Genomic DNA, 26,985 nt, shown 5'->3' on the forward strand with positions numbered 1-26,985 from the left:
AATAATAATGTATCGATCTCAAACTTAAAATTTTATGGGCAACACTTTCTTAATTAATGTATCTAGTAGAAGTACAACACTTATCAATTTAAAAATAAAAGGATCTTTATGATCCCAAACAAAATAAGATACATAAATAATAATGTATCATGCACTAATTTTTTAGTTATGATACGTAAATTTGAATTTATACTAAATATATCTGATACATAACAATTACCAAATAATAATTTATCGATCTCAAACCTAAAATCTTATGGGCAACACTTTCTTATTTAATGTATCTAGTAGAAATACAACACTTGTCAATTTAAATTGAAAGGATCTTCATGATGTATCTTCTCAAAATTTTCGATAATTTTGAATCAAAATTGAAAGAATCTTCAATGAACTAGAAGAATGATTTTGAAACTCAAAATTTTCAACAATTTTGAATCAAAACGGAAAGGATCTTCAATGAACTGAAGAAGAATTTTGAATCTCAAAATTTTCGACAATCTTGAATCAAAATCGAAAGGATATTCGATGAACTTGAAGATTCACAAAACAAATCGTTTGTCCAACAACAATTCCATCACTTTTGTATCCTTCATAACTCAACTTGCTTATCCAAAATTTCGACAAAAGTTTTTATGAAACAGAGAGAACGATGAACAAGAAGAAGAAATTTAATTTTTGAATTTTTTGGTTTGTTACACTATAGGATTTTGAATTCTTGACAATAATTTGGAATGGAATAACCTAATTTATGGGATCTTAATTTGATTTTCAGCTTTACTTTCCCCTTAATTAGTGCAACAAATGGATACTATGATATCTTAATTTGATTTTTCAGCTTTTTTTCCCTTAATAAGTGCAACAGATTGATACATAATGTATCAACAATAATGTATTCGGATCCTTAATTATGTATCCGAAATGCCTAAAAAATATGGGATTTATGTAATTACAAAAATAATAGGGATAAAAGGTAATTTAAATTTTACACTATGGTATTTATGTAAGTTATACTAAAACTTTACTACATTAAAATAATATATAGTATATATTATATTTGAAGTTCTATTTATGTGATTACTGAGGTTAAAAGTTTAAACTTATACACTTTTAATGTTATTTTCGTAAATCATACATATATTTGTTTAAATTTTGTAAATCGCGTTTAAATATTGGATCACTTTTACAATTTCTTTTAGTGGACTAATATGTGGCATTCAATGTGTGAGAAAATGTCATAAATAGTCTCTTAATAATAGGAGTAGGTCTAAAATGGTACCTTAACAATATTTTTTTATCGGATTTAGTCATTTAACTATTCAAAAAATTATCAATTTTGGTTCCTTAACTATACACTTATCGATGAATAAAGAATTGATTTCCAGGGAGCTCTCTATAAATTTGAGAAAAAATGTGTTGCTGTTGTGTTGAGTGTTGGCTAGTAGAAAGTGTTGTTGTGTTGGGTCTGATTAGACTAGGAAAAGAAATATTGTGTAATTTTGTTTCTACTTTCTAGTCATATGGTGACAGGTGATTGAAAATTTGGAAAAGAAATGTTTTTGACTTTATGTTTGGTGTTTTCAGCTTTCTGCAATGTACATAGAGTTAATGAGTTTAACTACATTGTATTTAATTCTTCATGTGATTTTTTATTAAAACAAAATTGTGTGATATGTTAATGGTTAACCCGAAAACAGAATCGATAAGGGTCAATAACCAATTAACTGATAACTTAATGGTTATTTGATGGTTTAGCACGTCTACAAATCGATAACCAACAAGCAAAATCGATAATGTTCAAAATCGAATCGAATCGACCGATATGCAGCCCTAATTGACAATCATTTTCAAAAAAAATTCAACCTTCATGACATCTAATTTACCTTTAGGTCTTTTATGATTGTTATCGCTCTTGACAAAAAATATTGTTTGTTTTACCATTTTCAATATCTACATGTGACCTATATTTAGCGTAGAAATTCGACCATCATATTTACATAATAATTTATAAAAAAAAACATACTTGTCATGACCCAAACTACAGGGTCGTGTGAGCATCTACTTTAACACCTAGATAAAAGAACCCCTACGTCAAATTTATAAATATGCAATGCCAAAGTGAACAATTAGAAATTAATCACCCTATTAAAATATAGGCATACTCTTAACTAAAATTTTAAACACAATTCTTTGTAAAGAAATACACTAAAAAACCTCCCAAGAAACTAGTATAAATAGGTACAAGATCATCTAAGAGTACAATTTATAAAATAAACAAGACACAACTCCCATCATAAGGAAAGGATGAGTAGAAACTGTCGGAGATCATCATCGTCTTCACCGCCGAAGCATTACTAAACTCTGCAACCAGATTATGTCAAGTGACATAGCAAGAGTAGTATTAGTGCAAACAACACATACTGGTAGACACCATCAGTCGACCTGAATCAACCACATAACATCATGCAAATAATCAAGGAAACATGAAACTTAAAGATATAATTGGAACCTCGATCTACTTAGTCCCAACTTTTACTATCGGTAGTATTACCTTGGAACTTATACACTCTATCCCATGTCATTCCACCTTCTTCCGCTGCCAACTCCACCATCTAGGCCATTCCATCCTTATATTTGATCATAACCTAATTTGAACCACTCATCTAGCAACATCGGAATCCCTCTACTATTTCCATTCATGAATTCAAGTTCATTACCAACTTTGTTAACCGGTCTAATACTCTCCTTCAAGATCTCATGACAACACCCTGATCCTTGGCTAATTTAGTAAACCACATGCAAGACTTTTACTAAACCATCTTGACTCAAATCTCCTTTATCAGATATGTCCCAAACAACCTAGACTGACAAATACAGTGCAAACTAGTGAACGCAAAACACCAGTCAGCATCCTAACTTAACAACCACCCGAGAAATGTCCAAATTATAACAATCACTCATACCTGATTCTTCACACCTTCAAGTAACCCAAACTACCAAGGATCACTAAGACACCATCTATAGTATTTAACATATAAACCCAATCTACACTAGAACCATTCCAATATTTAAATATAATTTCGTCCACTCATGGACCAACATGTAACAATCACATTACGAAGAAGTAAATCAGATTTACTTATGGAACCCACACACAAACAATCACATGTACCATGTGTGGTACCCGAGCCAATCGTTAGTAATTTGTACCCCGTAGTATTTGAGTCAACCATATAAATATCATTTACCAGGTATGGTACCCTAGCTAATCGAATATGTATCATGTACCCGACGTGGTACCCGAGCCAATCAAAAGTTATCATATAACCAAGCCAACCAAAATATATTCTCTATTAGGTGTGATACCCGAGCCAATCGATAGTCATACAATCACAATGAAATACAAGCACACTTGTAAATAGAAGTAAACAACATATCCATTGCATGAGAAATGTCAATAAGTTATCATTTCACATTGAACCTTTATATTTTTCCCCTAACATGCATTGTGCGAGTTTTACTGTAGAAACAGTTAACATGCACACATTAGATAACTTAAAAAGCAATTGCCATCACTTACACCAAATGACTTTTCCCAGACAATTTTTCATCTTGGAACCCGATTACTCATATATTAACACCCCTATGATAACACCCAAGAACAACCACAAGGTTAACATCAACAATCAAATACCTTACTATCCTAAACAACCATAAACACACGATCATTCACCCAAACTCCGTGCCTGAAGGCCTATATATGTAATCTCTCGATAAATTACAATATATTATACAATTAAAGACAAATCTAACTTCTAAGTTTAGCCTATCCTATCGGGACACCAAAGCAATTGCTGAAAAATCTAAACATGAACTTTTGGCTCCATAGTGAAACTTTAACTTGTTCTTAGTCTAAAATAATAACATCGGTACAAAATAAATCACAATTAACCTAAATATTCTCGGATTATAGTTTAATCTCAAATCCTCGACCAACCTTTCGGATCATAGAAAAGATTCTCTTTAAGCGAACCAGCCTATCCTCTGTATAGGGCTTACACGATGATTTTCCCACCCAATCTAGGGCTTTCACACCATTAATTCACCTAGAACTACCAATCTAATGGTTACACTAGTGAATTATGGTAAATAAATCAAGAACAACATCTTTACAACAACCCAAGGTCTTATACCCCAAAATCTTTATCAATCCGGATTTTCCCCACCTTAGGATGAACTCAAACTCTCCCCTAACACTACAAATATCGCCTCTAAGGCCTAGGAATCAAAGTACCAAGTTAGGGGAGCCATAAGCCATTTACTTACCTTTGCGAATGATTCAAATGGAAAACTGATGAAATTCGTCCCATGTCACCGTTACTCTTCCCCAAAATGCACTTGCAAAATAATGGGCAGTTTTGGAAATTTTTCTACAATAACTGTGACTAACCACACTAGTGGCCCACAACGAAAATTAATTTGGTTGTCGTAGCGGCATGCCTCCGCCGTGCGGTTTGCACGGGATAGAGCCTTGAAAATCCTCCAAAAATTGCCTATTTCGCAATATAGATATGAACCTTGACGTTCCAAACCAACTCCTTCGTACCAAGTTTGATATCGAGATTTCTATTCACCCAAAATCACTTACGAAAACTCATACGGACTCCTTAACGTCTTAGCTAAAAGAAAAATCAATTTTGCTTAGGCATTTCATATAATTTTTTCCGCATATTGCCCTAGACTTTCCCTAGCTTAAATTTTGTCCAGTCTAACCTAACATGAAATTTTTAAACTCCCCAATCCAGAATTTTTTTGACCCACATTGTTTTACAATAAACTCTCCCTTAACGACCGAAAGGGTCATTACAATACCAAAGCATTGATGATATGTCGCCTCTCTTGGTATATAATAAAAATTTCAAAAAAGTTGTCAAGATGGATGAGGTCAAGCTCCAGTCTCCGATGAAGAAACATGTGTTGGAGATCATCCACTCAATTTGGAGTATGAGATTACAAACCTTAGAGGAGTTTTAAGATAAAGGCACAGGGAGCCTCAACGCCCTCATTATTGAGTTTAGGGATCTGACGAAAGCTACTTGGGACAGCTTACCTTGGGTGCACTGCTTAAAAAAAAATACCTTTAAGAGTAATTATTAGTAACAATAAGAAAGTATTCACTAATAAATTCTTAAAGCTAAAGCATTTGCCAATAAAGAATATCCTTTTGCTGGCCATAAAATAATTTGCCACTAAAAATTACTAATTGAGACCATTTTTAAAATTATTTTGTCTCTCCCTCCCAAAAAAAATTCCATGACAAGTAATAATTTCCTCCAATTATTTAAAAGAAAATAAGATAAAACCTATTCTCGTAGTGAATGTAATGACCTTCCAGGTTATTTCCTTCATTTTTCAGTATTTTCAACATTTGTATAGTTGTCCTAAATCATTTATGACTTGTTGGTACTGACATTTTGATCACCTGATTGTTCGTTTGATTTTTATGCAAGTTTTTTCTAATTTGAAGCTTTTGAAGTTTGAACGGTTGACTTCAATTAAAACTTCAGGTAAATTCGATTAAGCAGGATAGTAACACTCCTCCCTCTCTTAAATGTCAACAAATCAAAAGGTTGTTGATTCAAGGGATTAATAATAATCATATATATATATGAAAGAGAACTCTAGGCTTGCCTACGTGGCGCCACCACAAATAAGGATTCCTTTTTAATTTATTTATTTCCAGAATTAGTCTTATCTTTCATGAAAAGCTGTGACTTTTATGAAGAGTTGTGACTTTTATTAAGAGTTGTGACTTTTATTAAGAGTTGCGACTTTTATGAAAAGTTGTGACTTTTATGAAAGGTTCTGACTTTTCCAAAGAGTTGTGACCTTTCCGATAAGGAACAATAATCATTTGTTCACAGTACCCTTTGTTGTCTATAAATAGAGGGATTTCCTCTCATTTTAAAACAACAAAAATTTTGAACTCCTTCTTTTTCTTCTGCACAATTAAATATTCGTTTACTGTGCTCCTATTGAGTGGCTCACTGAAACCATTGTTTTTGTATCAATACACTGGTGAATAGAATCGTTCTATCCTGCGAGGATTTATCCCTTTAAACGTCAAGTACTAGAGGGGAATAATTTCCTTAAGAGGACAATGTGCATTCAGTGGGCTCGATTTTTTCCTTTCTGTTTCATTCTATTGTTCGGTATGTTTTTTAACAGTAATTACACTATGCTTAAGTTATTAATTGTTGGTTTTGAGTACATGTTTGAAACTTTGTTGTTTATGTTTATGCTTTTGATCATTATGTTGAAGTAAATATATGTTAATCAAGAGTTTGATGTAATCATTAGATTAATGGTGTCATGTAGATTCAAATTCTTAAACTTGTGAAATAAATGACTTTGATCTTTATAGAGTTTTCAGTGGCTAAAAGATTCATGAGATGTTCAAGAAGAGACTTTTGAGTGTTCCGAAGTTATAGTGGTTCCACATTACCTTGAGGTTTTAGTTATTCAACTTTCTATGTTATCGAAGTATTCAATCGATTAGTGACATCGAAAAAAAGCATGAATGCAGTGGGATGGTAAGTATTGTACTCAACATTTTCAAATTTCGGATTGGAATGAATTACCCCTCAAAGTAGGATGAATCCATATTAATCAATTCTTGAAGAAATAATTATCTCCATATAAACATTAGATTAAAAGACAAACAAAAAAAAAAACACTAAAGTTTTAACCATATTGGTCGAAACATAAACAACAAAATATGTCTTTTGGCTATCAAAGTAGTGCCATCATGTAATCCAAATTATTTGAGCGACATACGTTATTTCATTGAATTCAAGACATATGTTTTTAAATTATAATTAACTTATCAAGTACACAACTAATTACATATGATGTATAACATTTGGATTATGTATGTAGAGGCTTTGAATAGGAGAAAAACTCTTGCAGTTGATGAATAAAATGTTTGTACACTTTTTGAAAATACAAATATAGACAATGAAACAACTACATATCTTTTCTAAAGATTTTGGTGATGAATAACTAGAGTAAAATGAAGAATTAATAACAAAATGCATAAATACTTAGAATCAAATCTTTTTGGTTTTAAGATTAAAAAAATATTTCATTTCATCTCTGGATAAAATATTCTTGACAATTTATCATAGGGTTTTACCCACTCGAAAACACTTATATTATCAGATGTTCAGAAGTAGATTATTAACGTAGTTCACCACATAATTTACCTAGTCATCTTATTAAATAAAAAATTTAAGATGCATCAAATTTCAAGATATATAACCTTACTCATGTTATGTCAGTAAGTACTTTTTACATTATCTCTGAAAAGCAAGTTGCACATTCTTTCTTAAATCACCAATGTGTCAATTGTAGAAATTACTTGTGAAAGTTGAAGACAGGAGAAGACACTAGACACCAATATTTCATTTAAAATCCAACGGGTCCCCGAATTTTTATTGCACATTTTGCAAATGACATAAATTTCTTAGACCTTGAGTTTAACAAGATTACCTGAGATAGTTCTTGAAAATAATGCGCAAAAAGTAACATAACCAAATAGTCGAGAACTGCTAAAACTGTTGTATATATAAGTCACATTCCCTCTCTAAGATGAACAAACGTCACATAATCGTTGACGATAGAAAAGCATACTCGTTATGGGTCAGGGGGTCTCAAAATGCCAAGGAATGTACATCAACTTTTAGTAAGTGATACTGTTTTCCTCATATGGCTTCTAACGCTTGCCCAACTTTGCCTTTACGATCACACATCATCACACAAGGAGTGATATCCTTATAGTTGACAACTTCAATTCAGTATTTGAGCACAAAAGAAAAAGGTAGTCACTTGCATTGGTAAAAGCAACTATCTACTTGGTTGATATATCAGAAGATGGAGGCGCCTTACTGGTGGCAGCAGATGAGGAACTTACTGACTCTTCAGCTTCAACAAGTTTCCGGAGTCTTTCTTGAAGGACTCGAACTCGATTCTCAGTTCTACGGAGCTTTCTCCATCTATAAGTAAACCAAAGCCCAAGTCCTCCATACACAACTATATAAGAACCCCAAACATAGGGGTAAGTTTCTGCATTCTCTTTGATCTTCTGGTACTGTTCGTGTATCTTGTCTGCCCAATTAGTATATGGGTAGCTTCCCAACTGCTTTTCTGCTTCAGCTGATTGTGGACTACTTTCACTTTTTTCCTGAGAAGTCATCACTGGTCCCTTGATTTATCAAGAGAAAACCACCTCGTAGACGTTTGTTGCTTGGCTGCAGGAAAAAGGAGCAATACTTGGTTACTTGGAGGAAGAACATTATCCAATACTACAAATGCTTGAGATTATATTGTCTAGACCCTCCATGAGAGGCACACAATACAACAACAACAACATACCCAGTGAAATTTCACTAAGTGGGGACTGGGGAGGGTAGAGTGTACGCACACCTTACCACTATCTCGTGGAAGTAGTTAAGAAAGACTCTTAGCTAAAGTGCATCAAAACCAAATAATGATAGAAGAAAACATACCCATTAATACAGGATGCTTGGAAAGAAATATATAATGCAAAATACCAACTGATATGGTCACTAGTTGTGTGATTGAAAGTTAAATACAGGGCTCAAGTTCATATTGTAAACCAAGATATCAAACCCAAACCAACTAGCAGAAAAGTTCCAAAAGTTAAAAGTGGTTACAGATTACTAACTTCAGAAAAGGATCACGTAAACTCTTTACAATGCTCCCATGGAGAGCTAGAAGAGCAATATTGACTTCTACAGAACACCAAAGAAATCCATGTGTAGACTTTCTCAACCCAACAAATTTCAATTAGAAGGGAAAACAAAGACACAAAACAACATCTATTTAGCTTCAAAATGTGAGTAAGCAATTCTGAATCAGTTTGGTGCTCCGAGACAATTAAACTAAAAATCCCAACAAAGCTAACTTTTTTTTGAAAATCATGATAACAACTTAGAACAGGAGAGAAATGGACCATTAAAGGATCATTCCCCAACAGAGCCTTATCTAAATTACATATCCCATTATCGAATTCTCCGCAAAAATGATTTTGACACATCTCTTTCCGATAGTTCAACAAAATGAACTTTGACTAACATTTTTGAAATTTAATCACTTTTCATTTTGATATGATAAAATCGTGGCTTATATCACTTCCTGTATAATCTGAATTTTAAGCATCAAGAAATTCCAGTCTAATTAGCTTCAACTACTGGTTAAAATGTCTATGGATATGTGAAAAAACACCAAATAGATCGGTAAGAGGGCATTAGCTCCATCAAATTGGAACTTCGATTCGTCAAATACCACCTTAACTCTAGCTCTAGCTACTAAACAGTAAAAGCAACACGATGTGAATCTACAAAACTGCGTACCTTTAGCTGGAGTTATTTCTCTGCATAGAAATGTTGATATTTCATGTAGAATTCCTCTTTCTAGCACAAATGCAAATCAGAAAGAAGTTAACCGCAGAGAGAAAATCGTCTTAAGGTGAACAAGGGTTTATGGAAGGGAGAAGAATTGAAGCTTCTATCTTTCAATCAACTATTTTGCCTTTTAACCCTCCAAAGTATTGGATTGGTAAACTTTGGTGCCATTTGTTTTGCCTTATTTTTTTCTTTGGTAAATTGCTTTTTATAAAAATACTACTCTCTTTATTTCATATTAACTGAATCTGTAAATTAATACTACACACTTTAAGAAAAATATTCAAAAACATAATTTAAATGATATTTTCATTATTACCCTTTATGAAATCATACATATTCAAATAAATAAATTTTTAATAATTTAGATATACATTCATATTCAAACATCTTAATTAATCTTGATAAAAACAAATAAGGTCTCAGAGTAAATATAATTTTCGTTTTTAATATTAAAAAGTAAAGAATTAAAAATAAAAGTGAAGTTGCAAATAAAAGAAGTAAAAAGGAAGTGAATAATCAAAAAGGTCAGTTATGTAATTCCAACCTTCTCCCCAAACAGTTTTCCCCTTGCAACTTTAAAGCTGTATAAGGGAATTCAAAAAAGCGAGCGGCTTCGAATTCAGCTACTCTTCACTCACTTTCACAGTTTCAGACTCCATTAACGAGCTCCCCTCTCTCTGTCTCTTCTTCACCAAACTGAATTCTCATCATCAATCAATGGACGTACCGAAAGACTACATGACTACTCTGTTGGATCATGGCTTGTTCGCTTCTGCTCAAATGCTCGTAAGTTTCTATAACCCTTAGGGTTTTTGTTTCACTGTTTTATCTAATCATTCCTTTTTTTTTTTTTTGAGTTTATGAATTGAATCATTCGCTTTGCTGTATGGATTTCATCGTTTTAATTTGCTGCAGAGATGATCTTCATTTTGTTTCTCTGCTGATTGAAATTTACGTCTGCTCAAACGCCTGTTAACTTACCGACTTACTTTCATTGTCTTAGCTATACTTGTATTGATTTTGTTTCTTTGGTGATTGAAATGTACCTACCTCTGCTCGAATGTTAATTTTAATAGCCAATATCTGTTTTAGGTATCAATTCTGTTTATGATTTATGGATGTAATTTAATGCTTAAGTAATCTTGATTCTGTTTCTTTGGTGATTGAAATATAGGCGTCTTCCATAAGTCTTGAAACAAGTCCGCATCTCAAGGCTGAGAATTTGGTTTGTTTATTTGGTGATTGAAATTTAAGTCTTCTCAAATGCCTTTAACTTACTGACGTTGAAGTCTTGCTTTTGTTGTCTTAGATATCGTTATATTGGTTTTATTTCTTTGGTGATTGAGATGTACCTACCTCTGCTCAAATGTTAATTTTACTAGCGAATTTCTGTTTCGATTTCACTATTTTAGGTATCGATTCTGTTATAATTTATTGATGATATTTAATGTGTAAGTAATCTTGATTCTGTTTCTTTGGTGATTGCAATCTAGGGAAGTTTTCTTGTTTCGTCGTCTTCCGTAAATCTTGAAACAAGTCCGCACCTCAAGGCTGAGAATTTGGTTTGTTTCTCTTCTCTCTTCTATTCATCTTTAGAACAGATTTGGAATTAGAAAAAAAAACGATGTTAAGTTCAGCTAGACCATGATTTTGTATGTTAATGATTGGTTTTTTGATTGGGCTTGAGTAGAGCAGAATGGATACAAAAGATTTATATAGCAAACCCTGACTAGTTGATTTGTTTGTCACTGTACCTTGTTATTCAGGTGCTTCTTGGCGATGCTTTATTTCGGGAGAAAGAGTACAGGAGAGCTATTGTAAGATAATTTGGTTTAATATGGATGAATTAAATGTTCTTATTGGCGTTATATATTGTTACGCCATATCAGATTTTATATTGTCTGTGCATTCGACGATTTAATTATTAAAAGTGGGCACATTTTTATATGTATGGTACTAAAATTGATTAGATAGTATTAATTAAACTATTTGGTTTACTAATTTGCCAGCACGCATACAAGCAAGCATTGCACTGCCACAGAATAATTCCGAAGCAAAATGCATCAGCAATTAGAAGTTCATTGTCTGCATCAACCAGGTCATCATCGCCAAATTCTTTCAACATTTCAACGATCAATGAGAATGAGGTATCTTGACTTATAACTTATTGTTGGAAAATGTTGAACTGGTCAAGGCACTACTGATGGTCTTTTGCTCCTATTTTTTCATCCTCATATAGGTGAAGTTCAAAATTGCATCATCGCATTGTGCACTCAATGAGAATAGAGCAGCTCTTCTTGAGGTTAGTCATCTTTGTGACTATCTGGTGTAGACAGTTTTAGAATGTTGGCTAGATATCAATTTGTGATGAAAAAGCCAAAAAGGAATTTTGTTTTTTTTCTTGGTAATTTTTTAATGTTGCTGTGTAGTTCTGTAATATTGTTTCTCTGTATAGCTGAATATAGACATTTAGCTCCACCTATATGTATAAATCTGCCTTGGAGAAAATTTTCAGTCGAAGTCTTTTTTCCATAATATGTCACAGATGGAGGGAATTCCAAGCAAAGCAAGAAATTTGCAGATGAATCTCATGATGGGAAAACTGTACCGAAATTCAAGACATACTCGTGCAGCCATTACATGCTATAAAGAGTGTTTAAGGTCTTTTGTCTTTTCATTTTTCTAGTAAAGCTTATTTACCTGTGATAGTGTATATGCATTTTCTTATTTATTTTTCCTTCTCTGGATGTTTTTCTTAATTTCTTTCCTTCTATTTTTTTAGTCTTTGATATTTCATGTAAAGAAAAGAATACGCTGAACAGTTTTGTTGCTCTTTCTCTTTGTAGTAATTTTACTTTTAGCCTTCTTATTCCTTCTTGCGTCTGTCCTTGTTTAGTACCCCACCATTTTTTGATCAGCCTGCAGAAGGAGTGAGCAATATGAAGTGTCACAAGTTATTGGTTGCATTAGTTCGTCATCTCAGTCTTATCCATTTCACTGTTGTTGCTTTCCTGTTATTCACAGGCATTGCCCTTGCATCATTGAGGCCATCATTGCTTTGGCAGAATTGGGTGTTGCAGCTAAGGATATTATTTCATTGTTTCCACAGGTTTGTTTTACTAGATTTTCAGTATTTATATCTTCACTCTCCTTTTTGTTAAAGAGATGTTCGTTAAACACTTTGCTTATAAACATTGTTTCCACAGGTTTGTTTTACTAGATTTTCAGTATTTATATCTTCACTCTCCTTTTTGTAAAAGAGATGTTCGTTAAACACTTTGCTTATAAACATTAGACAGTTTTACTGTTAAAGCTTGGTCATAATAAAAATATGTTCAATAAGAATGCCTAGCGATGCATTTCATTTTAGTTTCAATTTCTTAATGCCTAAAGTTGTGCATCTGAATTCCCTCCCCCCCTCCCCCTCTTATATCCAAATCCAAATGTGTAGGTGATTAGTATTCATTTTTTTTTGTCCAACTTCTATTTTTAGCTTCAAATATGAAGATTCAAATGTTGATCTTCCCATGCGGTTGACAAAGCTATAGGTTGTGGTATCACATGGTTAAATTAGTGAATGGACAACAATATGTCTCTTCTTTGATCATAACTTTCTTTTAATGTAGTTGTCATAACATCAAGGGTATCAATGCTAAGTTGAACAACCATTGGAGCTAGAGTTGTCTACACATCTTTGCTATGCCATGCCCCTGCTGCAGTGTGTTATGGACAATTACTTTTGTGCTTTAGGTGAATAGGGGATAATCTTCTGATAAAATATGAACACCTTTCTACTTTGGAAGAAAAACCAGGTCTAAGTTGTATTGAAGGGAAAAGTACATTTAACACCTGAATGATAGATAATTTCTTATACCCTGCCCCCATAGTGTCAGGAATTAAAATATCTTTGGTGCAACTTAGAAGATGTATATGAGGAGCGTAGATGGTAGATATCATCATTTATTATAACAGGGATATACCTCTGTTTTTTGAATCTTGTTTTTGGATGGGTTGAGGAATCTTACTTGGAGGATATTATCCCTCTGCTTTTATTTCACCTCCTCTCTTGTTAACTGTCCAAGGAGGAGTAAAATTCACTTGTAGCTCTCCATTTTTGTTTTCACGTTCCAACCCCTGCATTCCCTTTTGAAAGTCAGAGACCACGGGAGCTAATGATAAATAATAACATGAACGATATGCTGATTCTATTATCTTGCTTGAAACTGTCATTTCGTGAGTGTAATTAATAAGATGGACTTTTGTGCAGAATTCATAACATGTTTCAGAGCAATAATAGTACACCATTTTGCTTACTTTTGGTATCATTGCAGACCCCAACTCGAGGTGCAAGGTCTACTTTTGATCATTTTGATTCAAGTCGTTGGTTACAGGTGAGTGAACAATTTATATGGTTTAGCTTTCACTAAATAGACTGAGCTGTCTTTGTTAATCCGATTTTAATTTTTTACTTTTGTGCTGCTTTATGTGTTTTACCTAAATTAAATTTGGATATGCTCACTCGATTTCAATATTCACATACTGACAACTTGTTATTGGGTTGTTCAGTTTCTTGAACGTAGAGTTTCTTTTTTTTGTTTCTTACCAATCCCACTGCTGGTTACTTTCTCGTTGTGCTACTGTTCATGTAGGGACACTGGAGGAGTTTCTTGTTTTGTTTCCATATTTACAAAGCCAAAGCTAAACCAGCCCATGTTGTTTTTAGTCTAACCCCACATAAGAGTGAGGAGACTAATGAGGATCTTAGGTTTCTATATCTCGTGTTTGCTATGTGGGGTCGAAACCCAGTGCTACGATGAGTAGGTGACAACTTTATATAGGAGAATGACATGGATAATCACGAAAGAGCTATCTCACAAAATATTTTCTCAATGAATGGGATGCCATTCTGATGTGAAGTTTTATTATCTTGGAAGATATCCTTAGATTACTTACCCATGAGTTGATAGATCAAGTGGTGCCAAACTTGCTATGGTGGCAACACATGAAAGCCACAAACACAGGCTCTCTATGTGGTAACAAATGAGTGAATTTGCAATCAAGGATGTAACGTGGTTAATGAAGTAGAACAATTCTTGTAGACCAGGGTTCAAATCCCAGTAGAGACCAAAAAATACTACTCCTCCGTTAATAATTTATGTGAACCTATTTTACTGGCACAAAGTGTAAGAAATAATTAGAACTTTTGAAACCTGTGGTTTTAAACATGTCGTAACATTTGGGTGGCTATAAAAGTGTCATTAAGGGTAAAATGGAAAGTTTAAGTTAAAATTATTTCTAAATTTATAAATAGGTCATTCTTTCTGAAACAAATTAAAAAGGAAATAGAGTTTCTCATCTGTGTAAGCCTTGGTGGATAGAGTTGCTAGTACGTGTGCTGGTGTAAGGTAGCAGGTACCTAGTGAAATAGTCGATATGCATGTAAGTTGGCATGGATACCACTATTATTAAAAAAAAAAGAAAAAAAAGAATGTAAGTTGAGTTGGATATGGAATTGTTTGTGTACAATTGTAAGGCTCCCAATCAATGTGTGATCCAAGAAAGTATTGTGCTTAAGATGTTCGATCTTTGCATATCTCCATATATTGGCACGATGTACATAGAACACTATAATAGAAAGTTAAATAGAGGCAGACTGTGTTTACTTCTTCAGCAAAAATTCTCTTTGTGTTTACTTCTTCAGCAAAAATTCTCTTATCACATATGTATAGAAACATATAAAATTAATTAAGAAATGGTTGACACACAAAAAGTGAACTTGTAAAGGGACTCTTTCACACCAATTGATGCATAGAAATAGGTAAATATCAAATTAAAGAATTACTTACTCTGTTTCAATCTGTTTGCCTTACTTTCCTTTTAAGTACATTCAAAAAAGAATGCCTCTTTTCGACTAGTGTAAAAAAAAAAGAATACCTCTTTCCATTTTTGACAACTTTTTAATTCTAACTTTCCACACAATATGTTTAGGACCACAAGAGTAAAGACATTTTGGTACATTCTACATATCTTTAGTTTAAGACCACAAGATTCAAAAGTTTTCTTTATTTTCTTAAACTCCGTGCCAAGTCAAAACCAAACAAACAAATTGAAATGGAGGGAGTAAATGACTTAAGTTGGAAAGTTTAAGGAAAATAACCATTTTTCAGTTAGGAGAGTACAAGGCCTAATGGTGAGGGATGGTCGGGGGAAGGAGAGAAATGGGGAAAGAGGTAGAATCTGAGATCCCTTATTCTGTTGGCTTTGGTTTCCATTTCCTTATCATTTTGATTCCAACTTGGTTCAAATTCCTCGTATGCGTCTTTTAGTATTTGAACTTGTCAACTATAAGTGCCAACTCTTATGCACCTAAACAGTTAACTGTTTAAGATCTTGTCCGAAGCTTATCAGTGAATGTTCACTTTGTTCCAGTTTTTTAAGTATTTAAATTGAATACAATGTATATCTGATGTTCAATTACTCTCTTCCTCTTGTGCAGCGTTATGTTGAAGCGCAATGCTGTATTGCTTCAAATGATTATAAAGGTGACAAGCTTCTATTGATTTGGAATGTGCCAGTTTGACTATTTTAGCTTATGCCTTGTTGTTGCCTGTGTTGCTCCGGCTCTCCAAATATATGCCATAACCATGTCGGATTCTCCAAAAACACAATACTTTTGGAGAATTCGATAGGCACCTGTTAATATTTTTGAAGAGTCCGAGCAATATTGAATTTGTTGCAGTCTTGCCGTGTCCTTTGATACTATTTCTTTCAATTGCTTTGGTTTGACCAGATGGAGATGCCATTTGAAAATTTATCCTGCTTTTTCATTCTAATTTTCATGGCTATGCACCGGAAGGAAGTGAGATATTACTTTCCTAACATGTCTCAAAAGGATTTTCAGTGCAGGAAAAATATATTCATGACAGCGTCACTTTTGATGGTGAAATTTTGTAAAATGGTTAATCTGAATGTAAATGAGATGTGCAAAAGCTAAAACAAGCAGATTCAAAAGTGTTGTGTTGACAATAGTAATGCATCTATAAAGCCACATTAAACTAGTTTCATTAGGTAGTACTCCCTTTGGCCCAAATTATGCATCCTTTCTATTAACTTGTCCCATCACTATCCACTTTTATAGGAGGAGCAATTTTCCTCTACTCTTCAATACTACTAAAATTTTCTTCTTTTAATAAGGGCAGTATAGAACTCGTACTATGTTGAAAAACTTCCAGATATTTGAAATGTTACAAAAGGAAAACTTTCCATTCTTAATTAGTAGGGAGGGAATGCTAAGATTACATGCTAATTTGTAAAAATCAAATATATATAACTGAGAGCTTTCAGATTCAGTAAAATTAGTTGGATTGTTGCGCTATTTTCATAGTTGAATTTCCAAATGAATTCTGACAAGATAATCAATTATGACTTAGAAAGTAGATTGTGGAAAAACTGAAGCTATACTAAAATGAGGAATTGTTAAAATGCTGGAAAATAGCTAACCATAATTTATTGGTTTTGTTGGCTTGAACCCCTTATAGGTCTTGTTTAGTTTAATGTTATACCTCTTTGTATCTCCTTATACCTGTTTATACAAGTTTGTATCCTATCTTTACTAACTTTAACTAATACTAGTAATATCCATTTATGTCTCATACAACACTCATGGTCTACTTTGGGCATACTTGGCGGAATGTTCTCAATGTTTTTGTGCGTTGTAAAATTTTCTCACAAAAGAATCTTGATTGATTTTGTTATTAAAATAGATAGATATACTACAAGCTAAATATATTAATTAATGTTCGTAGTAAGATTAGTAAATATCAAATTTGTAGGGCAACTTAAAATTTCTGATATCAGCTAATGCAAAATATTTATGAATATAATTCTTTACATGATATGCTAAGAAAAGAAATTAAATAAATTAACAAAAATCCAAGGCTGTCCATGACCTGATCATAGAATAATCAGTATTTGAAAATTAACTTTTTCCTTTTCTTTTGATACGGAAGTTGGTTAGATTTTATCAGAAAATAATTTGGGAAGCTTGATATTTTTGAAAAATGTGAAAATATATAAAAAGTTATATATTCCTTTATACATTATGCTAATTTTTGTTTGATTTTCCTAATCACAGTCTGCTGTTCTTTTTTTGCAGGTGGTTTGGAATTCTTTGCAGAGCTTCTGCGACGATTTCCCAATAACATACATATTCTGCTTGAAATGGCTAAGGTTAGGCATAATGAATATATGAATTTTTTAAAAATATACAACACATACCATGCCACTCCTTTTATTCATATGGCCAAATACATTGATAGCCCCTTAAAATTGACATGAGCTGCTAGTTATACATTTTTTAACTTTGCCACTGACCACAAATATGTCTCATGGATATCCGAGTCTAGCATACCTCAAGTGTGAGTTGTAATCTTGAATGACATGTCAAATAGGCGAAACAACGAATGACACGTGTATATTTTAAAAAAATAATTCTAATGTTTTATACAAAAAGTACTGTACACCCACCGGGGCGGACCCACATAGTCCTCCGGGTGCTTGAGCACCCATTAACCTAGTATCGGATTATATATATTTATGGAGAAATTAAGAAGCATTGGTATGAATTAGCATAGTTCACCCATTGATCAAATGGTTTGTTGGTCCAATGAGCACCCATTAACCTAGTATCGGATTATATATATCTATTTAGAAATTAAGAAGCATTGGTATAAAATTAGCATAGTTCACCAGTGAACAAATGGTGGGTTGGTCCAATGGCTCATGGTGGGTGTTTAAGGTTGTCTTAGTGCTACTCAGCGTCTGTGTTCGAATCTCACTCTCAATGCGTTTTCTTTTTAATTTTCAAAACCCACTCTTCTTTCCTTATTTATAGTACTACTGCCCTTTTGCTACTTTTCCTAAAAAAGAGGGTATACAAATAAATACTTTTCCTTTCTTCTTTATTGATTCAAGATAATAAATACTACTCCTTTCATTCCTAAATAATTGTCATGTTTCATTTTGCAAAAGTTAAATTTATAATTTTCAAAGCTGAATTAAATTAAAATAATTTAATATTTTAAAATTAAAATTTTGATATTAAAAAACTATACTAAAAGTACAATAAATTGCAAATTTTTTTATATCGATATGATAAAAAATATATCTTAAAATGTTGTTCAAGATTGATATTGTTTGACTCTAGAAAAAAGAAACTATGACAAGTGAAAAGGAACAAAGTGAGTATTGTTTTTGCTATTGATTTCAAATATGATTGCTTTTTTATGACAATTGTTAAATTTATGCACTTATATTTTGTGATTGGTAGCTAAGTGAGCTTCTAGCTAGGTAGGCCCAAGGGGTTCATTTGAACCCTCTTCGGCGAAAAATATAATATTTATACATAGTTAAAATATATTTTGTGTATGTATAGTAGATGTTGAACACTCTTTGGTTTCTTGTGTATTTACCTTTTATATTTTTTGAACTCCCTTAGTGAAAATTTTGACTTGCCACACTTAAGCTAAGAGAGCACCTACAACTTTTAAATCTTAGATCCGCCACTGCACCCACCCTCGCCCCCGCTTCTTTGATTCCCAAATCTGAAAAAACCTTCCCACCATTCCAACCAATGAAGTCATTACATCGTATGCAGTACTTGAAAGGAAGATTTATTTCCCTTGGTTGAAGAAGGCATTATGATGATCCTAACCTTCTTCAATAGTGGAAAAGATTCGCTTTTCATTCCATGTCTCTTCCGAAAGATTTCAACAAGTTTAAGTCCTTGCACATGTACGATAGAGACATGCGAAAAGAGAACCAAAAGAATTTTAAAAAAAATAGAGGGATCGATTTGAAATCATTCTCCAACATGTTTCTTTGACTTTTTCTAGATCGGGTTGATATTTCAGTGTTGCTGCTGGCTAAGTTGCTCAAACTATTCACTTTTAGTGTTGCACCTGTGTCGACTGGGTGTGGGTGTAGGATCTGTACCCAATCTGGTCAACTGGTTTTGGGTACTTTGACCAAATTCAAAGGAGAAATTCTGGACAGAGTCAATGATTTTTGTAATCAAAACAAAAACTAATGTGAAATTGAAGAAATGGAATACCTTGTATATATAAATTTCTATTGTCACTCCCTTTCCTTTTATCTCCTTTTAGGATTCTCCTCTTGAACAATATTTTTTCCTTAAGTTTTCCACATAGTATCTCATAATTTAGGTTTTATAACTCTATTTTTAGATATTTGAATTATCTTTAGCCGAGTCCCTGCATCCGTATCCACACATGGATCCGTTATTCGTATCCCCGAATCTTATAAATTTAGATCATAGAGGATCCGACCTCTAGATCTGCACCCGTATCGGCCGCCCGCACCGGAGTCCGAGCAACTCAGGCTGCTGGAAACAGAGATGGGTGAGTGAAATGAGAGTGGAGGAAGGTGAAAAATGTTGAGTTGCATGGTGATCTTTTGGTTTCGGATGAAGCTGATTAGAAAAGTTTTTATGGTGGTTGATGAGTCACGTAGTAGAGCGTTTTGTTATTTGGATTCCATTGTTGAATGATCACCGGAAAAGAGTCCATATTTTCCAGTGAGAATGAGTGTAGGCCAAAATTCTTTTCATCTTTTTCTCCTTTGAAAGGAAGGAGTCTGATGGTTAAGGTGGCATTGGGTGGATTTAATGGTAATTGAGAGTGTTTCAGGTGTTGTTGTAAATGTGAAATGGTGCAGAGATGGTGAAGGTCTGAAGGATATGAACATCAGCTATGAAAGCTGGCAGAGAGAAAAGAGAAGTGTTCTAAGCCAACCTAAAAAAATGTCTCGCGCTCAAAAATTAGGCACGGGTATTCCTAAGACACATGTGCCAAGTAGAGGTGTCTTACTGGTCACAAGGCTAGATTAGGTGTCTAACTGGCAGTTCGTGCCAGCTTTATGGGCTATCCAAGTACTTGGCCTAACTTTAACAGTTTTCCTCTGTGTAGCATGTCAGAGGCATGACTATATTAATTGAAATATAAACAAATTACTAAAAATAAAGCCAAATTATTTGAAAGTAATTGTGCTTTTTCTTTCTCGTGGATCAAATATTTTCTACACTGGCTTTCTCCTTTACTAGTGTCACATGCGTAGACAAGTAGAAGTAGTGAACTATAACATGCCTTGAATTTTCTCTCCATGTTCTAGATTTGTCTGGTCTTGTCATTGAACATCCAACTCCAACCATGCACATTTGAACTGTTCGTCAAGGAAATGCCTTATTTTAATGATTGTTCTAAATCACCCAGAAAAAATCCCACATGAAAACTATATTTTTTCTTCACTTTACAGCTTTTGGACTATAGAGAACTACTGTTGGTATGTGTTTATTTTCGCGGATGATTGAATGCTCGTTGACACAATAAATTGAATAACTATCTTTTGATGAAAATTGTTTTTATCCTAAACTCTTAAAGGAGATGGTATCTTGAGTTTCCTCTGTAATTTTTATTCTGAAAATGAGAAAATAAGTTATTGTTATCTCTTATCTCATGTTTGCACTTCTGAAGGTTGAAGCCATCATTGGAAAATCTGAAGAAGCTATAACAGATTTTGAGAAGGTAAAACAACTGCTACGTGCTGATGTGATATATTATCGTTTCTAAATATACACTACATATTGATATTGCATCGTCTCTGCAGGTTCGGTCCATTGATCCATATGTTATTACTTATATGGACGAGTATGCCATGCTCTTAAAGCTGAAATCTGATTATTCGAAGTTGAATAAATTAGTACATGATCTCCTGAACATAGACCCAACCAGACCTGAAGTTTTTGTGGCCTTGTCTGTCTTATGGGAAAGGAAAGATGAGAGAGGGGCTCTATCTTATATTGATAAGGTTAGTTTTGTTGAGTTTTAGTTTTGAAATTGTTATTCACTAAGCAAGCGTAGACTGATAATATTTCGTTTTTTCAACCAGAGCATCCGCATTGATGAGAGGCATATACCAGGCTATATAATGAAGGTGTGCTTAAGATTTTTTCTGCCTAGTGGAATGCTTTTCAATAGCACATAGTTTGGTTATTCTTTTTCTTTTTTAACCAACATCTAGGGAAATTTATACTTGTCAATGAATCGACCTGAAGCTGCTGTGGTTGCCTTCAGAGGAGCTCAAGAATTGAGACCTGATCTTCGTTCTTATCAAGGTTTGTTTTCAAGAAGGGTGAAGTTTCATTGTTTGGATTGCCAGCATTCTGCTTCTTTGAATGATGCCATTGTGTTGCTCCATTCCTTTTCTGAGTTGAGTTTCTTACAAATACAATTCTAGGTTTAGTACGCTCTTATTTAGCGATTTCAAAGATTAAGGAGGCACTGCATGCTGCAAGGGAGGCGATGAAGGCCATGCCACAGTCAGCAAAAGCTCTAAAATTGGTGGGTGATGTACATGCTAGTAACACTAGTGGGAGGGAAAAGGTATAATTGACTTTCCTTCTTCTGTATCTTTTGATATTTGAACCGAGTTCCCAGATCTAGCTGGTTTATTTGGTATTTCTTATTAGCATTGTGTAAGAGAATCATAAAGGTTTAGTAAAATTTAAAACTAAAAGAGGTAACAACACTAGGGTTCCCATTCACATATTATTGGTTACAATATCATAAAGATGTATTTAGAACTATTTCAAATTGAATCCTTAATATGATTTGGCAAGATTGTTAACGTTTGAGCTGGAAACACACATTTTCTAGTGCACTTGAACTATTGACCTAACTAGTTTACACACAGCTGCTTGCACTTGGCTGTAATGGAGAATGAAAAAATATATTATTTCTTATAAATTCTGTAAAAAAATGTTTGATTATGGAAATGTATGGGATAGTGCTCTAAAGTTACTTGTATAGTATTCAAAATTGTTTAGAATTACTTCCTTTGCCCATAATCAGTTACGTTTATGCTTAGAAACTATAAAAAGCAGTATAGGTCAAACATTGAAAAATTAATAATTTATCAAAATTTTTCAGAATGTCAATCTGAAAGTAAAAAAGTGGTTTAGCTATGCAAATAATAATCGCGTGTCACATCTTTTGGGACACTTTAATCCTCTTTGACCAATGATTTCGTTTTGTTTTTCACCTTTTTAATGTCCAATTTAGAAAACTAAAAGTTGAAATAGGTAAATCTATTATACATAATAAGGAAAATGATGATTTTACAACACATTTTTAATACGAAAAAGGGTAAAAGAATGCCCTAAACTATGAAAATTGTACAAAAATACCTGTTAATAATTTGATCCAAAAATGCTTTATTGTTACTTTAGTGGGTAAAAATGTCCTTTTATTGATAAACATATTGTTTCTTTTCTTTTTAAACATTCTTTTATAATATTTTCTTTTTTAAAGAACCGTCTTCTTGTTTTTTTCCTTTCAAAATCTATTTAACTAATAAAAAAAGTGAGAAATCTTTTCATTTTCTTCATGTCGTTTTAATTATTATAATAGAATAATCTCATGAACTTTTTAAACTATATATATATATATATATATATAGACATCAATAGTTTAAAAAGTACATAAGGTTATTCTATTTTAATTGATTTAAATAGATTAAGATAGAAAAGGAAACTAATTCCTACTTTTTTATTAGTTAAAGGGATTTTAAAATAAAGAAAAATATTCTTTGACAAATTATATCTTTATTTGGAAAAGAATGTGTTTTTTAAAGTAACAATATGATAATTAGGAAAAAAGACATTTTTGACCCAATTAAGTTACAATAGAGATATTTTTTAACCAAATTGTTAAAGGAGGACAGCTTTACTTAATTTCACATAGTTTAAGGGCAACTTTGACCAACAATAACATACTCATTGTAATCTCACAAAGTGGGGTCTGAGGAGGGTAGAGTGTACGACTGTGCGCAGACCAGACCTCTACCTCAGAGGTGAAGTAGAGAGATTGTTTCCAATAGATCCTCGTCTCAAGAAAAGAATAATCTAGAAAAAAGACGTGATGGAAGTAGAAGAGACAATAGATAGTAACAAAAACAATAGATAGTAGCAGAACAATGCTACAACAAAATATTACTATTATTGAACTACATGAAACCATAGATAGCAATAGAAACCAAAGAACAAGAAATCATATATAGCATTTTTGACCATTTTCCATTTTTTAATATAATGATTACTTAATTTTTTTTTATTTTTGTGTCAACTATATATAGGTATATACTTTTTATTTGACATTTTCACTTTTACTTGTAAAGAAAATCCAATTTTGTAAGACTTGTGATGTGTTTGGTATGATGGAAAATGTTTTCCTCGAATAGTACTTTCTAGAAAGCATTCTCGGTGCTTCTTTTCCAGTGTTTGATTGGTGAATAAAATATATATGTCAAAAAGTATTTCCTAGTAATTGATTGGTGGATAGAAAGTATTTTTTAAGTCTCTTTTTATTGTTTAATCTAGTAAATTTGCATAAAGTCCCCCCTTACCTTAGACAAATTTTTTTTTGAAGCAAACACCTAAAGTTGGTGAGGGTCCTATTACCCCCACAGAATCATTTAAATTCACAATAAATACACCCTTTTGATACATTTCCTCAACAGCCGTGTTGTCACAAAACATGGGCACATGAAGGAGTATATGTACTGCCCCAAATCAATGTAAAAATGCCACAGGACACTCTCAATTTGAACTATATGTTTTTGAACTTTATTTCTTTTTCTTTTTCAACTTTCTCTCTCTCCTCTTTTATTCTTCTTCCCCAATTTCATACCCTAAATTTGCTCCACGTCGGAGGCTCCTTCCCTCTTACTCTCCACCACCGATCAATCTCCAATGAAGCCATCACTATTTTATTTTATTTAACTGTAACCCTAACCATACCCAAAATCAAATTATCATCAGATTCAAATTTGAAAATCAAAATCACTATACTAATGATGGGATTGAAACTCCATTGAATGGAGATTTATAGTTCTTCTTATCCAAAAAGGATAGATAGTAACTCCAAGAAAAATAGAAAAAGGATAATCACCATCAGAAATAGAATCAGGGAGAAAAGAGTTTAAAAAATAGGGAGAAAGAAAATAAGAAGCAAAAAAAAGAACCAGCACCCAACGTTGTGGTCTAGTGGTCAATGAAGTGGTTGAGAACCTCTTATGGTAGTACCGAAGCAAAAAAAATCTTTCAGCTATCTTCTAATTTACATATTTCTGAAGATCTGAAAGATTCATGTATGTATAGATGATTGGGTAGCTTTGTAGATAACCACTTTTTTATGTAGGTTCTCTACTTTTTGGCATGCATCTTATATATTTGGCATGCATCTTATATATGAGACTTTTTCCCACAACATTAATAAAATGTTACCTTATAAATTTTAAAAACAACTTTAACATTATAGCTGTACGCCTGAGTAGCACTTTATTTGTTTCTTTTTCTTGAAATTCAAGTACCAACTCTTTTTACAGGCGAAGAGGTTCTATGAATCTGCACTAAGGCTGGAACCTGGTTATCTTGGAGCAGCGCTAGCCTTGGCAGAATTGCATGTCATTGAAGGTCGAAATGGAGATGCTGTTTCTCTCCTTGAGCGATATCTCAAGGATTGGGCTGATGACTCGTTACATGTTAAGCTTGCCCAAGTGTTTGCTGCTACAAATATGCTGCAAGATGCCTTGTCACACTATCAGGCAGCACTGAGGTTGTACCTTCTCTTTGAATGCTATTGCAATCTTTTCCTGCCCAATTTTAAGGAATTAGAAGTGTCGGATAATCAATCTCACAAAATCAGCCCTTTATCTAATCTATTATGCTTTAAATCAGAGAAAGTAAAACAAAAATGGAGCAGTTTGCATGAAAATAGCATAATTCTTGATACTTACACCAATGCTCTGCCTGTCAGGATAAATCCTCAAAATGAAGCTGCAAAGAAAGGATTGGATCGCCTGGAGAAGCAACTCAAGGTTCTGTTTCCTGTTCAACGTGAAAGCAATCTCTAAATATGCTTGTTTAAAATCTAATCATGCAACATAGTTTCTCTGCTAAATATTGTAGCTAGTTGTTCTTGAACGTCTCTATTGATGTATACATTGGAAAATTTGACTGTGGGACACCAAATTCACTTGGCTGTACCTCTGGTTTACATTGCTTTGCTCCTGTTGTCATGCATACATTGAGTTTCGTAACTTGAATGAACTTACACCAGCACTTCATTTGACAGTTTTTTTGTTCCCACTGTTTTCTTAAATGAACCTATCCATATTTGGCAGGGAGTAGACCCTGATGCTCCAGAAGAAGACGAGGAGAATGATGTCGAGGATGCTGATGCAGACCAGGAAGAAGCCGAGCTCTTATGATGTGGAATGAAAACAACACATCTTAAGATCTTCTCCTGTTCTGCTGCATGCACTTATATGAGAATTTGATTCAGTAGGCAGACATCTGATATAAAAGCAGCAGAAATCGTTTTCACCAGGAGTAGATTCTTTGTAGCCTTACAAATAAGGTGCTTGTTGCGGCTGCCTCGTGCTTTATGCTGGAAATTCTTTGCCATCAGACTTCCAGCATGATAGGCCCCTGTTCCTTTCAGAGTATAATATGGCTCCCCCACATGTTGTAATTTATTGTAGTCTCTTTTCCTGTCAATGTAAATTTACCCCTGTACCAAAAATTTTGAACAAATTGATTGACATAAAACTTAGCTTACATGAGCTTTGGAAAGCATATTTGCTCCCATCCTCAAATAAATGAGGAAGGTTGTATTAGATTAACTGCAAACGAAAGATGGTTTTATTATGATGATATGAGTTGAATCAGGCAATTTTATGTAGTACTAGCTGATATCAACTAATTTGTGATTGCGAGTTGATATAGAAACATTATCTGTTTGTGTAAAATGTAGATGCAGTTCACCTAGTAATAAGTAAAGACTTATAGAAGAGTGATTTACAATTCCCTCATAAAGGTCATTTTCAATCACATTACATTCCTTTATTGGTTTTAATTTGTCATTCTATTGATTAACATCCACTACACCAAAAATGATCTATAACAACAACTAATTAATGACAACAACTTCATTGCCGCTAAATATGTATTTTTAGCAAGCAATTAGCACTTTTTGTATATATACTAATGCCTATAGCGACATTGAATCAAATGATAATTAACTAATGCCGATAAAGACTTTACCACTCTTTAATGTAGACATTTATTGCTGCTAAAAGTTGTTTGTGTTGTTGTATAGTTCAATTTTAGTTATTCAGTCGCCTTACACACTCAATGCATAATTTCATATTGACGCCCCACTATCGAAGAGTGTTGCATCAAGTTTTGACAGACAAATAGACATGCCTCCTCATTAGGCATTGCTGAGTTCGACAGTTGGAATTAGTAATCTCCATTCCTTCTGGGGTTGCTGAGTCAGAAGTCTTATTATGTTATATGTAGTTGAAGGGTAGGTCTAGATCCTCTCTTGACCATATGTTAGAACTTAGAAGTAATGTTCCTAAA

At 33.3% G+C, this 26,985-nt stretch overlaps 1 protein-coding gene and 1 long non-coding RNA gene across 2 annotated transcripts; one reads left to right on the plus strand and one right to left on the minus strand.

The window, feature by feature from the left end:
* Positions 1 to 7,567: 7,567 nt before the first annotated feature.
* Positions 7,568 to 9,584, minus strand: LOC125876465 (uncharacterized). The gene is made up of 2 exons (XR_007447498.1): positions 9,432 to 9,584; positions 7,568 to 8,306 (listed from the first exon to the last, which is right to left on the minus strand). It is a non-coding gene; the product is annotated as an uncharacterized LOC125876465 (long non-coding RNA).
* Positions 9,585 to 10,091: 507 nt separating this feature from the next.
* Positions 10,092 to 26,231, plus strand: LOC125846306 (anaphase-promoting complex subunit 7). The gene is made up of 18 exons (XM_049525694.1): positions 10,092 to 10,271; positions 10,979 to 11,047; positions 11,252 to 11,302; positions 11,495 to 11,632; positions 11,725 to 11,787; positions 12,031 to 12,146; positions 12,510 to 12,594; positions 13,817 to 13,876; positions 15,982 to 16,027; positions 17,641 to 17,714; positions 21,035 to 21,085; positions 21,168 to 21,368; positions 21,450 to 21,494; positions 21,582 to 21,675; positions 21,798 to 21,943; positions 24,945 to 25,174; positions 25,376 to 25,436; positions 25,743 to 26,231. The coding sequence occupies exons 1-18, from the start codon at positions 10,203 to 10,205 to the stop codon at positions 25,827 to 25,829; spliced, it is 1,686 nt and encodes a 561-aa protein (XP_049381651.1). The 5' UTR covers positions 10,092 to 10,202; the 3' UTR covers positions 25,830 to 26,231.
* The last annotated feature ends 754 nt before the right edge of the window (positions 26,232 to 26,985 follow it).

Source organism: Solanum stenotomum, chromosome 1, assembly GCF_019186545.1.
Source record: "Solanum stenotomum isolate F172 chromosome 1, ASM1918654v1, whole genome shotgun sequence".
Lineage (NCBI taxonomy): Eukaryota > Viridiplantae > Streptophyta > Magnoliopsida > Solanales > Solanaceae > Solanum > Solanum stenotomum.